Below are 13808 nucleotides of genomic sequence, written 5' to 3'. Positions count from 1 at the left end.
GGGGACGGTTTTGCACCAAATGCATGTATGCATATTATCAAACGCATGCAAACGCCACGCAATGCTTTTTCGATTTTGCGTGTCTCGCAACAAATCATAGTTCGGCCCTTGCTTTCATTTCTGGTGTGCATTTTTGTATCTGCTGCCTGCTGCCTTAAACATGCGTTCTTTTTTTTCAGAATTGAAATGCAGTATTCAGAATTTTCTTCTTTTTTTGCCGCCACTAAAGTATATACTGGTAGCAACCCTTGGGGTGAAATATTTGCCTTCATTTATTGAAGCAATTATCATAGAATGGTATCAAACAACATACTGTTAAAGTAGTTAAAGCCATGCATAGAATTACTACTATACTGCTATACTACTATACTTCCTGCTAGATGAAGAGGTTGTCAGCAAGAAACTGGTCATGCAGTTTGAGTTGCATTGACTGTTTTTTCACCCTGCATAATTCCAGTAATAATCCCATTTAACATTGTGTAGTTTACTTTCTGAGTGTGGCTCTTTAAAAGTGATGACAGCAGCTGTCTACAGTGTTGTTTCTGTATAAAAGCTATGTGACATGACGGTTGTTCATATCATCGACCTCATCATCGTGTCCTGCCAAAAAACAATCTTACAGTATGTTTTTTTATTGGACATTAGTTGTGATAGTTTGACTTTGTGTTGCCTACATGTAAACTGTTAATGAAAGTTACAGGGAAGCTGTTCAGTCTGTCAGCAGAAGTGGCAGAACTTGTTTTTTGATTAATGTATGTACAAAGTAGAGTCATCAGATGCTGTTAAGGTGTGCCAATGGTATTTATGTGCAGATCTGACCTAGTTTGATCAGCGCGGACATTAAAAGTGCTGGTACTTCAGGCTACAGCAGAAAATAGAAAATATATGTAAGCAACAAACAACAAAAAGCTTTACAAAGACCAATGAAAACCAAAAAACACAAGGGAACATCAAAGTAATTCAAAGTGTTAATTTTCTTTCTTTCCCATTGATATGACATACAGGTTTTGAATCTCCTGTGCAGGATGTTTAATTACAGTGCATTTTTTTTTCTTGAGAAATGAGTTTCTCAGAAGCTAAGTGATTGATGAGCCGCACTCTGCTCTCTGTGTTTACCTGCGGTAGGTAAAAGAATGGCTCAGTGTTAACGAAATATGATTTATTTTCACCCTCCCAAGTGAGTAACGTGTGTGTGTGAGACAGATTTTAGTATCGTAGATTTATGTTGCATATTAAAGAAGTATCTCATATAAACTGTGCCAATTCCACTGTCTGATGTGGTCTACAGTTAATTAGCAAATCTGTTATCTGAATTCATCTCTTAATAAATAGTACCAAGATATTAAACCACAATTTAATTTACTTTTCTGCTGTGAAAAGCTTAACAGCTACATAATAATGGAACATGGGTGAAGTGAAATATTCCTGTGGCCTGCACATCCATTGTTGCTGTACACAATGAATTAGATTGTGTTGACTAGAAATATATGCAAGCACTAAACAACAAAGCACATATGGACGGATTAATTCATCTGTTGATGGAAACAAAGCTTTAGTTAAAGATATAATCCGTAAGATTTTCATCAAGTTAATTGTCTGTTAAGTAACTATCTATCAAAAAGTGAGTTAAAACAATGATGATTGATCATATTACCCACTAATGAAAGCACTTGTACTTCCCCTTTTGCAGAGTATTCCAATATGTGTGTGTCTGTGGCCACATAACCTCTCTAGATGTAAAAATAATAAATGCTCCGCCATGTTAGTGACGCTGCTAACCGCGTTTGATCAGCCCAGGTGGAGCTCATCACCTCCGATTATGCTGCGTTTCATTGAAATCAGAAAGTAGGAACTACCAACTTCTGAGTCAGGTTCATAGTAAGGGCAGAAGTGTAATACAGATGTGTGTATGGATTTAGGATGGTAACATATAAGGGACTGATCGGGAGTTGAGAGGTGAAGGTGTTTCAATAAAGTTTACAGAAGAGCAAAAAACATACAGTGACCGCGAACGTGACAAGATGGAGGGCTCTGAAAGAACAGGCTCGCCTGCAATTAAATCTTACTGAAACGTGATGGGAATAAAGGGCTTTGTAATTATAGTTATCACTCTTAGGGCTGAAATGACATTTGTAGTTTGTAATCTGACCTTTAACCTAATATTAAATCCTCATCCATTCAAAAATACATTAGAGCTTTATTTTGTCTTATAAAGATAATGATGTGATAAAATGTAATACACCGCATGGTATAATGCATGTTTTTATTTCTAAGAGATAAAACTTTACTTCTCAGTTCCTACTACTACACATAGTAAAACAACTGCTGTAAACAGGACAGCCAAAATACTTTTTTCCTAAATTCAACACATACAGTATGCTATAAAAGAAAAACAGTGTCCCTAAATAAAACAAACTCCTAACTGTGACGCAAGGTTAAGGCTATAAACCAGAGAAGCCTTTTGATTACCAGACCATACTTGAGCTATCGTTCTGGTATAAGGGACAATCACAGTCGTCTTGGGCGGTGGTAGGACTCAGATGCAACGATGTTACACTTGCAACACATACCAACAGTTTCTTTTTTTTTTCAAATCTCTCTTAAAAGTGCATTTTTTCAGAATTGCTTTCTCCTGTATGAGTAAATCTTCCATTTAACTTGACTTATTTTTATTGTGTGTAAGTAATTCATATCTCATTTGTCATTATTACTGTATAATTAGTTTTTCTCGCTTGAGGTAATTCTCTCTCGTTTTCAAGTCTTTGTAAAGCACTCTGAAACTTGTTTTGGAAAAGTGCTATATAAATAATAATTATTGCAATTATAAATGGGATAACTTCCAAAAACAATTTGTGTATTACTTGCCGTCATTTAAATGTTTTAAAGGAGAAGATCAAATAAGCGGACTTCAGGCCTTCATAATCTGCCAGATCTGATTAATCCAGGGAGCTAATTATTAAAAAGCAAGCCCAGTCAAGTTCATTTGATGAGCCTTTTCCCAAATTTGGAACTACAACATTTGTCACGCAAACGCAAATTAGTTTATTTCATAAACACCAGGGCTAAACCTATAAGGTGTGTCAACAATACATTGCGGCTGTTTACAGGCTTTGCAATAGTTTTGGGGCTATGGAGACACAACTAGTTCAGTATCAAATCAATTAATACATTATCTTTCATAGTCCAATCCAATAATCCTATAATCAATACTATCCTGCAATAATCCAAAATATTTGTAAAATCAGGGTATACTGTATTATACAATTTTGTCTTGGCTAGAAAAGCTCATTGTTTTTAAAGCACTTTTGAAAACCAATTAGTTTTTGGTTTTTCAAAACCTTATTTAGATGAGCTTTTCTTCACATGGTCTTTTATGTATTCTGGCCTCACATCTGTTGTTTTACCCATCTTTCCTTTAACATGAATCATTTTTATGTGTGTTTGCACCATTTTTTGTAACCATGGAAAAATCTTAAATAATTATTTGAATAAAGATAATGATAATAATCACATTCTGTAATGCACGGTGAAATGACAATGTAATCTCTCTCTCAATTGCACACACCCAGTTCCTATGAAGTGTCTTAATTCCAGGCAGGTCTTATGAGGTTGGTGTGAGATCATTTGTTGTGACACAGGCCCTCCCACTCACAGGTATACTGCAGCCAGAACCTGCATTGGCTTGCAGTTGAGCGTAGTTTATCAACTACAGGAATATACTCTATAACAACACATGATCTGGATACACGATGGAGATGATACACCTCATTCTTTTCCTGATGCTGGTAAGATTTTATTTTTGGTGGCAGTCTTTCTAGATAAAAGGGTTAAAAATATTCCACATGACATTTTCTATCAATACCCAAAAGTTGAAAGAACAATATACAGATACAGAGACATTAACTACTACAAGTCTTTTTTACATGATAGTCAACAGTCAGACAGCTATAAAATAAACGCAATTAAAAAATATGAATTATTCTTCTTCTTATTATTATTATTTATCAATCATAACAACAACCAATGCAGCAGATGCCCATCATAGAGATATTGACCTACAGGGAAGTGCTATGTTATGCGTACAATCTGAGTGACTTGTTTAAAAACACCTTCAGAGTTTAATTGCACATTTTTTGGGGAATTATAATAATCATACTCATACTAATCATACTCATACTTCATGATGTATTTGCAGTGTTTGGGAGTGTACTGGTCATCTTCAGAAATGTTGAAGCGACAAAAAAGAAACTGGATTATTGATTCCTTTGGTATTGATGAAGGCTATAAAGGCCCATTCCCATACACACTGGGAAAAGTGAGTATTGAACGAGAGTCACGATGCATGGATATGTATAGTATATATGACAAGTTGTGGGAAGATCATTACAAAATTTGCTGATTTTGTGTCTTGACTCCTTCCAGATTGAAGTTGAGAAGAGTCTCACCTTTTTCAGGATACATGGTCAAGGTGTTGACAAGGAACCTACAGGCATATTAAAAATCGATGAAAACACAGGGGTAATTAGTGTCCAAGGCCCTGTCGACTATGAGAAATTCAAAGTTTTAAAGGTGTGAAGGAATTTACTAAAACAGCATAATACAATGACCTCCTGGATGTGTGTGTGTGTGTGTGTGTGTGTGTGTGTGTGTGTGTGTGTGTGTGTGTGTGTGTGTGTGTGTGTGTGTGTGTGTGTGTGTGTGTGTGTGTGTGTGTGTGTGTGTATGTGTGTATGTGTCTGTGTGTCTGTGTGTACTTGGGGTGTGAAGCACAGTAGAAGGTTTCGTTATTTCACAATTCTTGCAATTTGCATTACAGCTCACGTTCCAGGCACTTGATAGAGACTTACATGTCATCGACACGCAGCTTGGCATTGAGATACTCATTATCGATGCCAATGACAACCCTCCAAAGTTTGACCGTGAAATGTACGAGATTCACATAGAAGAGTCAACATCACAAGGTAACTTGCTCATTTAAAAAAAAAAAAAATTGTTATCTTTACTGCTACTCTTATGAAATAATATTATAAAATAAATCAAACAATTTCTTTTTTGTGATACTGACAGGCACTGGAGTGGTTACCCTTAAGGCAAGCGATGATGACAGCAATGAGGAAAACAGATTATTTGATTTCAAAATAGTCTCAGTCACGCCTAAACCACAAGAGCTGGAGTTCTTCTTAACCCAGGTCAATGATACTGCAACCATTTCCTTTAAAGGGTGTCTGGACCATGAGGTGAGAGACTTCATTGCTTGTTGGCATATTTCAAATAAAAAATACCAAAATCTGTTAATCTTGGAACATTCATCTCCTTCAATTTGAATAATATGGCCACATCAAATATGCTTGATAATCATTTCTGAGTAACTGTTCTTTTGAACCAATCAGAAAGAAGCGCAGTATACCATTATAGTGGAGGCCAAAGACCGTGGAGACAAAATACAGCTCTCCAGCTCGTGCACCCTCATAATCCACATAGAAGATGGAAATAACCATCTTCCTGAGATAACAGGACAAATGGTGAGAAATTACTTATTTAAATTACCACGAGGAACTCATTGACTATAACACGACAGTCTCTTTTAGTAATAAAAGTTGTCTTTTTTCATTCTAGGGTTCAGGAAGAGTGAAAGAAGGAAAGAAAAATGTTCTTGTTTCACGTCTGCAAGTTACAGACAGTGACAGCAAAGGTACTGCGGCCTGGAGAGCCAAATATAAAATCAAAGGTGATGCAAAGAACAACTTCAGAATCTCCACTGATGTTAACACAAACGAGGGACTACTATTTGTTGAAAAGGTATTTTGTCTGTGTTCATACATATAGTGATATTTTCTGCAGCCCAATAATTACAGTATCTGGTAAAAATCAAAAACAACATCTGAAAACAGCCAAAATGAAGCCAAGGCAGAGGTATCAAAAACTGCAGTTCGTCTAATGGCCACTTGAGGCTGGCTTCAAAACGAGTCGATCCCCATAGACCTCCATGCCCAACAAAAATACTCATTTACAGGTTCAAAAAATTAAAACAACTGCACTGGCAGCGAGCATAGACATAGACTTCATTTAGCCCTCTTCAGATCCATCCACACTTCACCTCATTTTTTGGATTAGTCAGCAATTACCCACCCACATTGAGTTTCACAATGGCTCACTCCACCTTGAGCTCTTTCAAACCTAAGTGCCATTTGTTATCTTAAAAATATAAATAATTAGTGAACCCATACAATAAAGTCTTCGTTTTATGATGATTATGATGTCTGTCCTTGAGATATTGTGCCGTATTTATATCTACGTACATCATGCTCTCACAAAGGCTTGACCCACAATGACTATGTTCCACTGAACTTTCCTCTATAATGACCATGCATTTCAAACTCTGGCTTTTCCATCAGACATTAAAACATCCCTCAAAAAAAGAGTCCATTGTGTTTCATGTAAAGTATTTTGGCCTCTGTGACAAGATGAAATGCTAAAGAGAGTGATACTTAAATGAAATGAATATTCTTGAATGTGGTAATTCATACTATTTCAAGGGATTTTCGAAACGCAGCATGATGAAGTTACATTATGGAAATAAATTTTACTATAACATTTTATTTCACTTTTTTTTTAACAGCCTCTGGACTTTGAAAGCAGTCCACTGGAGAATTTGACTATCAGTGTAGAGAATGAGATCCCCTATCACACATGCAATGTGGTGAATCGCGGCACCACTGGCCTTTGGAAAGTAGTCACTAAAAGTGGTGCAACTGGGACAGAGAAACAAGGTCTGTCCACTCGTCAAGTGCCAGTAATTGTGGAGGATGTCAATGAGCCTCCATTCTTTGACCAACCTTACCAACGAGTTACGCTTACTGAGAATGTCAAGGTGGGACAGTATCTCGGGACATTTACAGCTAGAGACCCCGACTTCAACAATGTAAACACATTTATGTAAGTCATGGAGATACTAGCTACATGTTCGTCTCACAAGATAACATTCTACATTGTTAAATGAGAACCTGAAAATGTCTAACAAAACACAATTGTGTGTTTCAGATACAAAAAAGGAGACGATCCAGCTAATTGGGTTACAGTGGACCCAAAGACCGGAAAAATAACCACATCAAAGATCATCGACCGAGAGTCATCTTTTGTGAAAGACAATACCTACAACATCACAATACTAGCTGTTGACAGTGGTATGGCCTACAGGAGTATTTACAGACTCTATGTATTTTTTCTTTTTTTATCACATTACTGAAAATGCACATATTTGTTCACTACTGTAGGTCAACCCCCAATGACAGGCACTGCAACCCTGAGCATGCTCATTACAGATGAGAACGACAATGCTCCATTCCTGGCTGTAAGCACAATTGAAATGTGTCAATCTGATGGACACTCTCTGGCCAACATCACAGCCTTTGACCTGGATGAAGAGCCCTATGGTGGACCATTCACCTTCCAGCTACAGGAAAATGAGAACGGCAAGTGGAAGCTTGACCCTAAGCAAGGTAAGCAAACTATCTCACTACTATTAAAACAAACCTCAAAGTCCAGTTTATATTGTATGTCTCAATGAATCTTGACATGACAATTCATTTTGGATGCACAGGGTATTCAGTCAACCTGGTGAAAGAGCATGCTGTACATTCTGGACAACATGAGCTGTTGCTGGAAGTGTTTGACCTTCAGGGTTTGAGAGCTGTGCACAACTTGTCTGTTACTGTGTGTAACTGTATTGACACATCGAGGCCAAACTGTCGCATCCGCAAAGCTATTAGCTCCACAGTAGGAGGAGGAACTCTTGGGATCATTTTTGTCAGCATGCTACTGCTTGCAGGTAGGACATATATTCAAAATGCTTTGATTATTACCTGAAGACATTATGTATTTGGCTCTAAGGTAGAACCCATTCAATTTTGGAGAGGATCCGAATCACAAGGCGGATATGCAAACTATTTTACACTGTAATGTTAACATTGTGAGACAGGGCATTTGTGCTGCATTCATGTGGTGTCGGAATAATTGGAAAAATTAGTTCCTGAAAGAATTACATTCAGTTCACACTACAATAACATTGTGGCGGTCTGCGCTTTACTATTCCACTTTGTGTTTTAGTCTAAAAAATGTTTTGGTCATGAGCTCTTCCAAAGGTAAAATAGTAATAGTATCATTTAGGACACAATACTGTATGATTTGATTTGTGTGTCTTTCTATCTTAGGTTTGCTACTTTTGGTTGTGTTTCTATCATGTAAGAGAAAAACCATAGAAATCCCTGATGGGGATTCAGGACAACATCTGATGAAGTCTAACACTGAGGAACTGGGAACTGATTGTAAAGTAAATATTTTTTATTGCAAAATGACCTGTTCTTCATCATTATTGTTTAACACACACACACACACACACACACACACACACACACACACACACACACACACACACACACACACACACACACACACACACACACACACACACACACACACACACACACACACACACACACACACACACACACACACACACACACACACACACACACACACACACCCACCCACCCACCCACACACACACACACACACACACACACACACACACACACACACACACACACACACACACACACACACACACACACACACACACACACACACACACACACACACACACACACGTTTCAATTTGTTGTTTTCCATTTTCTTTAAGTTGCGTTTTACGTAATAATTACAAAGGGAACAACAAAGTCATCTTTCTCTTATCTGACAGTGTTCATCCTACAGCAGCAGTATTGTACACACTACAATGATAGAAATCTAATTGTCACTTTTTCCTGTAAAAATAAGACTTTATTAAAATTTTCAACAGCTGGCTGTTGAGTCATCAAACACAGGATTCAATCAGAATGGGGAACAAATCCAGATAAAGTCTCAAGTTCCAGCAAAGAAGCAAGTAAGTGATTGAAATAGACATTCAAACTTATAACACAAACTTTTCTGATTCGGTTATACATGATGACAAATGGGCAGTGATTGTTGTCAATAACATGTGGTCATAAGTGATTCATGAAATTCTCATTTTTGCAGTCAATCACTACGTCAACAGCTGTGGGATTGGGAAATGCCCAGTCAGAGCAGGCCATGTACCAAACTGAAATACTAAAACAGCCAAGGGACAGAAAACGGGTACAGAAAACCTTATTATTATTATTATTATTATTTTTATTATTATTATTATTATTGATATTGCTTTTCTTATTAATGATTAAATCAAAATTGCAACATACTTTAGATTAAAGGAAGCAATATTGCAATATTGTAGAACTTTTTATTGTCAATAAAATCCCATGAAAAGACCAAAGCCAGCAATGAATTGATCCTACTGTACTAACAAGCTAGGTCTGTGCAGCCAAAGCCTAATATACTGTAGTTTATTATTCTGTGCTATAGAAAATTCCACATTGCACTGGGTGACAAGTTCCTCCATTACAATGAATGAGGGTACTGTAGTTTACATGAAGTCGATCCAACATACGGTACATCATCCTGCTGCTGTAAACATTCAAGCACACCAAACCAAGACTGAAAATAGTCCTCAGTAGATATGATTTACTCTCAAGTAATGTTTTCTATGCAGAAATATAGCAATTAAAAAGGAAATCATTTAGCCATTTTTTAAAAAGAGTAAAAGTATACAGTATATTCCTGAAAAGTTTAAAATGACCTTGGGTCACTGACTAGCACACTCATCCATTTGGTTCTTTTCACAAGATATATTTGACAGCTACAAAAATACACAATATATTGCCAACGTTATTACTTTGGTTGTATAGTGATAAATTGACACTACTTAAAGTTATTTCAAAACTGAAGTGTGTACTTTTCTCCCTCAGTTGACGAGTGACTCAACAATCGCAGAATTTACACGTGGGAACTCTATGCGTCGGGTACTTATCATTATTATTATTGTTATTATTATTGAATCTGAGTTATAAGACCAAGATTAAATAGGCAGATTTCTCTACTTTTACCAAGATGTGACACTTTGCATTAAACTCAATGAATTACAGTATTGGATTTCCAAGTCAACAGGTTCATCGTCGGAGATGAGAACAGGAAATCAACACAGAAGCTCTATGCGTGGGGTACTGAAATCTACACGACAATGGCACACTCATCCATTTTGGTCTTTTCGATTTGTTGACAACTACACCAACACAGAATAGATTGCGAGCATTATTATTTTGTTGTATAGACTAATGGACATTACTTAAAATGATTTCAAAAGTGAAGTGTTGTCATGGATTGACATACTTTTTCCCCCCAGCTGACGAGTGACTCGACAATGGCAGCCTTTACACGTGGGAACGTAATGCGTTGGGTACTTATTAGGATTGTTATTATTATTATTGTTATTATTATTTGATCTGAGTAATTAGACCAAGTTTAAAGAGCAGATTTCAATACTTTTACTGAGCTGTGACATTTTGCATTAAATTTAATTAATTAAATTTGACTATATTTTATTTTCCAGTCATTGGGTTCATCATCAAAAATGAGAGCAAGAAATCAACACAGAAGCTCTATGCGTGAGGTACTGCAATTTACACTACTATGAACCCTTTTCCTAAAGCGAAACTATCCATTACTACGTCTGACGAGAACACACTATTTATTTATTTATTTGATATCCATATAGTTTTACTATGAAATTGTATGTTGGGTCTCTGGTGTTATTTAAAACAATCAAAATATTACACCTATCTGCTTTTGATTTTTTAGACTTTGGGTGGACACAGGAGATATTCTGCAGATCAAGAGAATGTTGTAATCCCACAGACATTTCTGATCAAACCACTTAATAAGGTAACAACAATAATGGACCAATCTTTCAAAGCTGGGGTAACTCTGTTCATTAAAAAAATAAATATATATATATATAGTCTTTTTCTTTTTTTCTCTCCCCTGTATACTGTAGATGCTGAACAAACTCCAGACACCAGGAGAGGAGCTGGGTGATTATGCTCCTCATGTGTATGCTGAGGAGGGAGACCCAGAGACCAACCTTGAGCTTGATGCCATCTCCATCCCTGATATTTCCTTTGACCCAGGCTTGGACTTGGATGACAAGTTTAAAACTCTGGCCTCAATCTGCATGCCTAATGGAAACGCTGTAAACAGTATAACACCTCCTGCACAAAGAATATCAGAGACTAACAGAGCTACTCTGATCCAAGTAGAAGGCCTAAAATGACTCACTCATCATATTTGTGTTCGTGATCAAGTTATTCATCCTTATAGCTGGATAGGTGTTTTTAGTAAAATCTTTTTTGGCGACTTACAGCAAGTTATGCTACACAGCAGGAGTCTTCACTAAGAATAAGTTTGGATGTCCAGAAGACATGTGTACTCCTTCTTCTCTGATGCAAGCAGTGTTGATGGTGAATACGGAATTAACATAGTTTCTTAAGGACTAGCAAGCATGAAATGATGTCTGCCATACAGAATGGGAAACAAAATGTAATAACCTGAAACTTAATCGGAAAAAGCCTGTGAATGTTCTCATTCGTCCAGGTCATCGTTATCCTCAAAGCAATTTCAGTCAAAAACAACTGGACTGGTTGTTTGTCTAGGAAGACGTTTCACCTCTCATCCAAGAGGCTTCATCAGTTCATGTACGCATCTGACCAGGCTGGGACTGGTCCAACTAACTGGTGTGGAGATCCAGGTATTTAACCTCTCACAAGGCCGATGATGTCACTGAAACCCTTTGTGCTCCAAGTGCCCACGCCCGTCGTTAGAGTGACAGTCGGTGGTGGGCAGTTGGTTTCGACGATGTTGTCCTACGATGTGACTTCCTTGTTCACCTGTATTCCAACCATGGAGGCCTTGGCCACGGTAAGAGAGCGGCTCACACAGGACATTTCCTTACAAAACCGAACAAATCTCAAACCAGACCACATTTGCCAACTTCTGGATTTATGCCTGAATACCACATATTTCCAGTTTAATGGCATTTTTTACAGACAGAAACACGGCTGTGCCATGGGTTCACCAGTGTCCCCGATTGTGGCAAATCTGTACATGGAGGAGGTAGAGGGCAAGGCGTTGAACTCCTTTAAAGGAGTAACCCCAAGCCATTGGTTCAGATATGTGGACGACACATGGGTTAAGATCAAATCCAAAGAGGTGCAAACTTTTACTGAACATATCAACTCAGTGGACAGAAACATCAAGTTCACCAGAGAGGAAGTTAAAGACAACAGCTTGCCCTTCTTGGACTGTGACGTCCATATGGAGAATGACAGGAGCCTCCACATAGGGGTATACAGAAAACCCACTCACACGGATCAATATCTACTTTTCGACTCTCACCACCCTTTGGAACACAAGCTTGGCGTTATCAGAACACTGCAGCACAGAGCTGATAACGTACCCACTAGCTCACAGGCTCAAGGGGAAGAACGCAAGCACCTGAGAGGCGCCCTCACAACTTGTGGCTACCCCAGCTGGACCTTTGTTAAAACGGCAGCTGCCTCCAGAAAGAAAACCAAAGTGGATGAGAAAGAAAAAGATAACAGGAGAAACAACATAGTCATCCCATATGTGGCTGGGGTATCGGAGAAACTCAGGAGGATTTTCAACAAACACTGCATCCCTGTGTATTTCAAACCCAGTAACACACTCAGACAGAGACTAGTACATCCGAAGGACAGAACACCACACCACCACAAAAGCAACCTGGTTTATGCTGTCCAATGCAACGAGGAATGCAAAGATCTCTACATTGGAGAAACAAAACAACCACTGCATAAACGCATGGCCCAACACAGGAGAGCTAACTCCTCAGGCCTGGACTCGGCTGTCCACTTACACCTCAAGGAGAAAGCCCACTCCTTTGATGACAGCAATGTCCAAATCTTGGACAGAGAGGACAGATGGTTTGAAAGAGGAGTAAAAGAAGCCATCTATGTAAAAGTGGAGAAACCATCGCTAAACAGAGGAGGGGGTCTGAGACACCACTTATCTCCAATTTACAATGCCGCCCTTTCGTCCCTTCCCAGGAGATTCAACAATCTAACCTCAAAGGACAACTGTTCACACATGGCCCGGGTGACCCCAACGACTGTCGTTCAGACTCAATAGAGCACCAACGACGTCGAAACCAACTGCCCACCACCGACTGTCACTCTAACGACGGGCGTGGGCACTTGGAGCACAAAGGGTTTCAGTGACATCATCGGCCTTGTGAGAGGTTAAATACCTGGATCTCCACACCAGTTAGTTGGACCAGTCCCAGCCTGGTCAGATGCGTACATGAACTGATGAAGCCTCTTGGATGAGAGGTGAAACGTCTTCCTAGACAAACAACCAGTCCAGTTGTTTTTGACTGAAATTGCTTTGAGGTTAATCGGAAAAACCTTGGACAAACCAAGTTAATTGATTTTATACCGTGTTTTATTTTATTTTCATAAATGGCTTTTTGATGATCATTGGGTGTTTAAAGTCAGACGCTACGGTTAAGATAGTGTCCTAAGGAGGACTTTTTTATATTCATGTACCAGAAGAATACAAGGGTCAATATTTTCTAGAGGTCAGAAAGAGTTAAGAAATAGAAATTCAGAAATAGCTGAATGTACATTCAGCTGAACCTGCACTGATTTTTACCTGTAATGAATAACATAAACAAGCACATAGACACTGATGGGGGAAAATGGCTGTCTATCGCATCTATGCACGGCTTCTTTTATTCATTAATATAATTTTTTTTGCTGGTCAGTTTTGAATAGGGCTCTATAAATAAAGTTTTTTTAATATGA

At 38.2% G+C, this 13808-nt stretch overlaps 1 protein-coding gene across 3 annotated transcripts; it reads left to right on the top strand.

The window, feature by feature from the left end:
- Window positions 1-3696: 3696 nt before the first annotated feature.
- Window positions 3697-13808, top strand: LOC310951587 (cadherin-2-like). Of its 3 annotated transcripts, none has more exons than XM_083919888.1 (20): window positions 3697-3785; window positions 4196-4315; window positions 4423-4569; window positions 4817-4961; window positions 5068-5237; window positions 5391-5522; window positions 5617-5799; window positions 6620-6936; window positions 7042-7184; window positions 7275-7499; window positions 7601-7828; window positions 8211-8329; window positions 8858-8941; window positions 9076-9174; window positions 9882-9935; window positions 10074-10133; window positions 10316-10369; window positions 10523-10582; window positions 10771-10854; window positions 10967-13808. In XM_083919888.1, the coding sequence occupies exons 1-20, from the start codon at window positions 3750-3752 to the stop codon at window positions 11240-11242; spliced, it is 2736 nt and encodes a 911-aa protein (XP_083776014.1). In that variant the 5' UTR covers window positions 3697-3749; the 3' UTR covers window positions 11243-13808. The 3 variants fall into 3 exon arrangements, with proteins under 3 accessions (XP_083776014.1, XP_083776013.1, XP_083776015.1); XM_083919887.1 differs by having other exon boundaries at window positions 10059-10133; XM_083919889.1 differs by lacking the exons at window positions 10523-10582; window positions 10771-10854; window positions 10967-13808 and having other exon boundaries at window positions 10074-10459.

The sequence above is a fragment of the Echiichthys vipera genome (genome assembly GCF_963691815.1).
Source record: "Echiichthys vipera genome assembly, chromosome: 9".
Lineage (NCBI taxonomy): Eukaryota > Metazoa > Chordata > Actinopteri > Perciformes > Trachinidae > Echiichthys > Echiichthys vipera.
The sequence above is the reverse complement of the archived record's forward strand: the minus strand, read 5'-3'. Positions and strand labels throughout refer to the sequence as shown.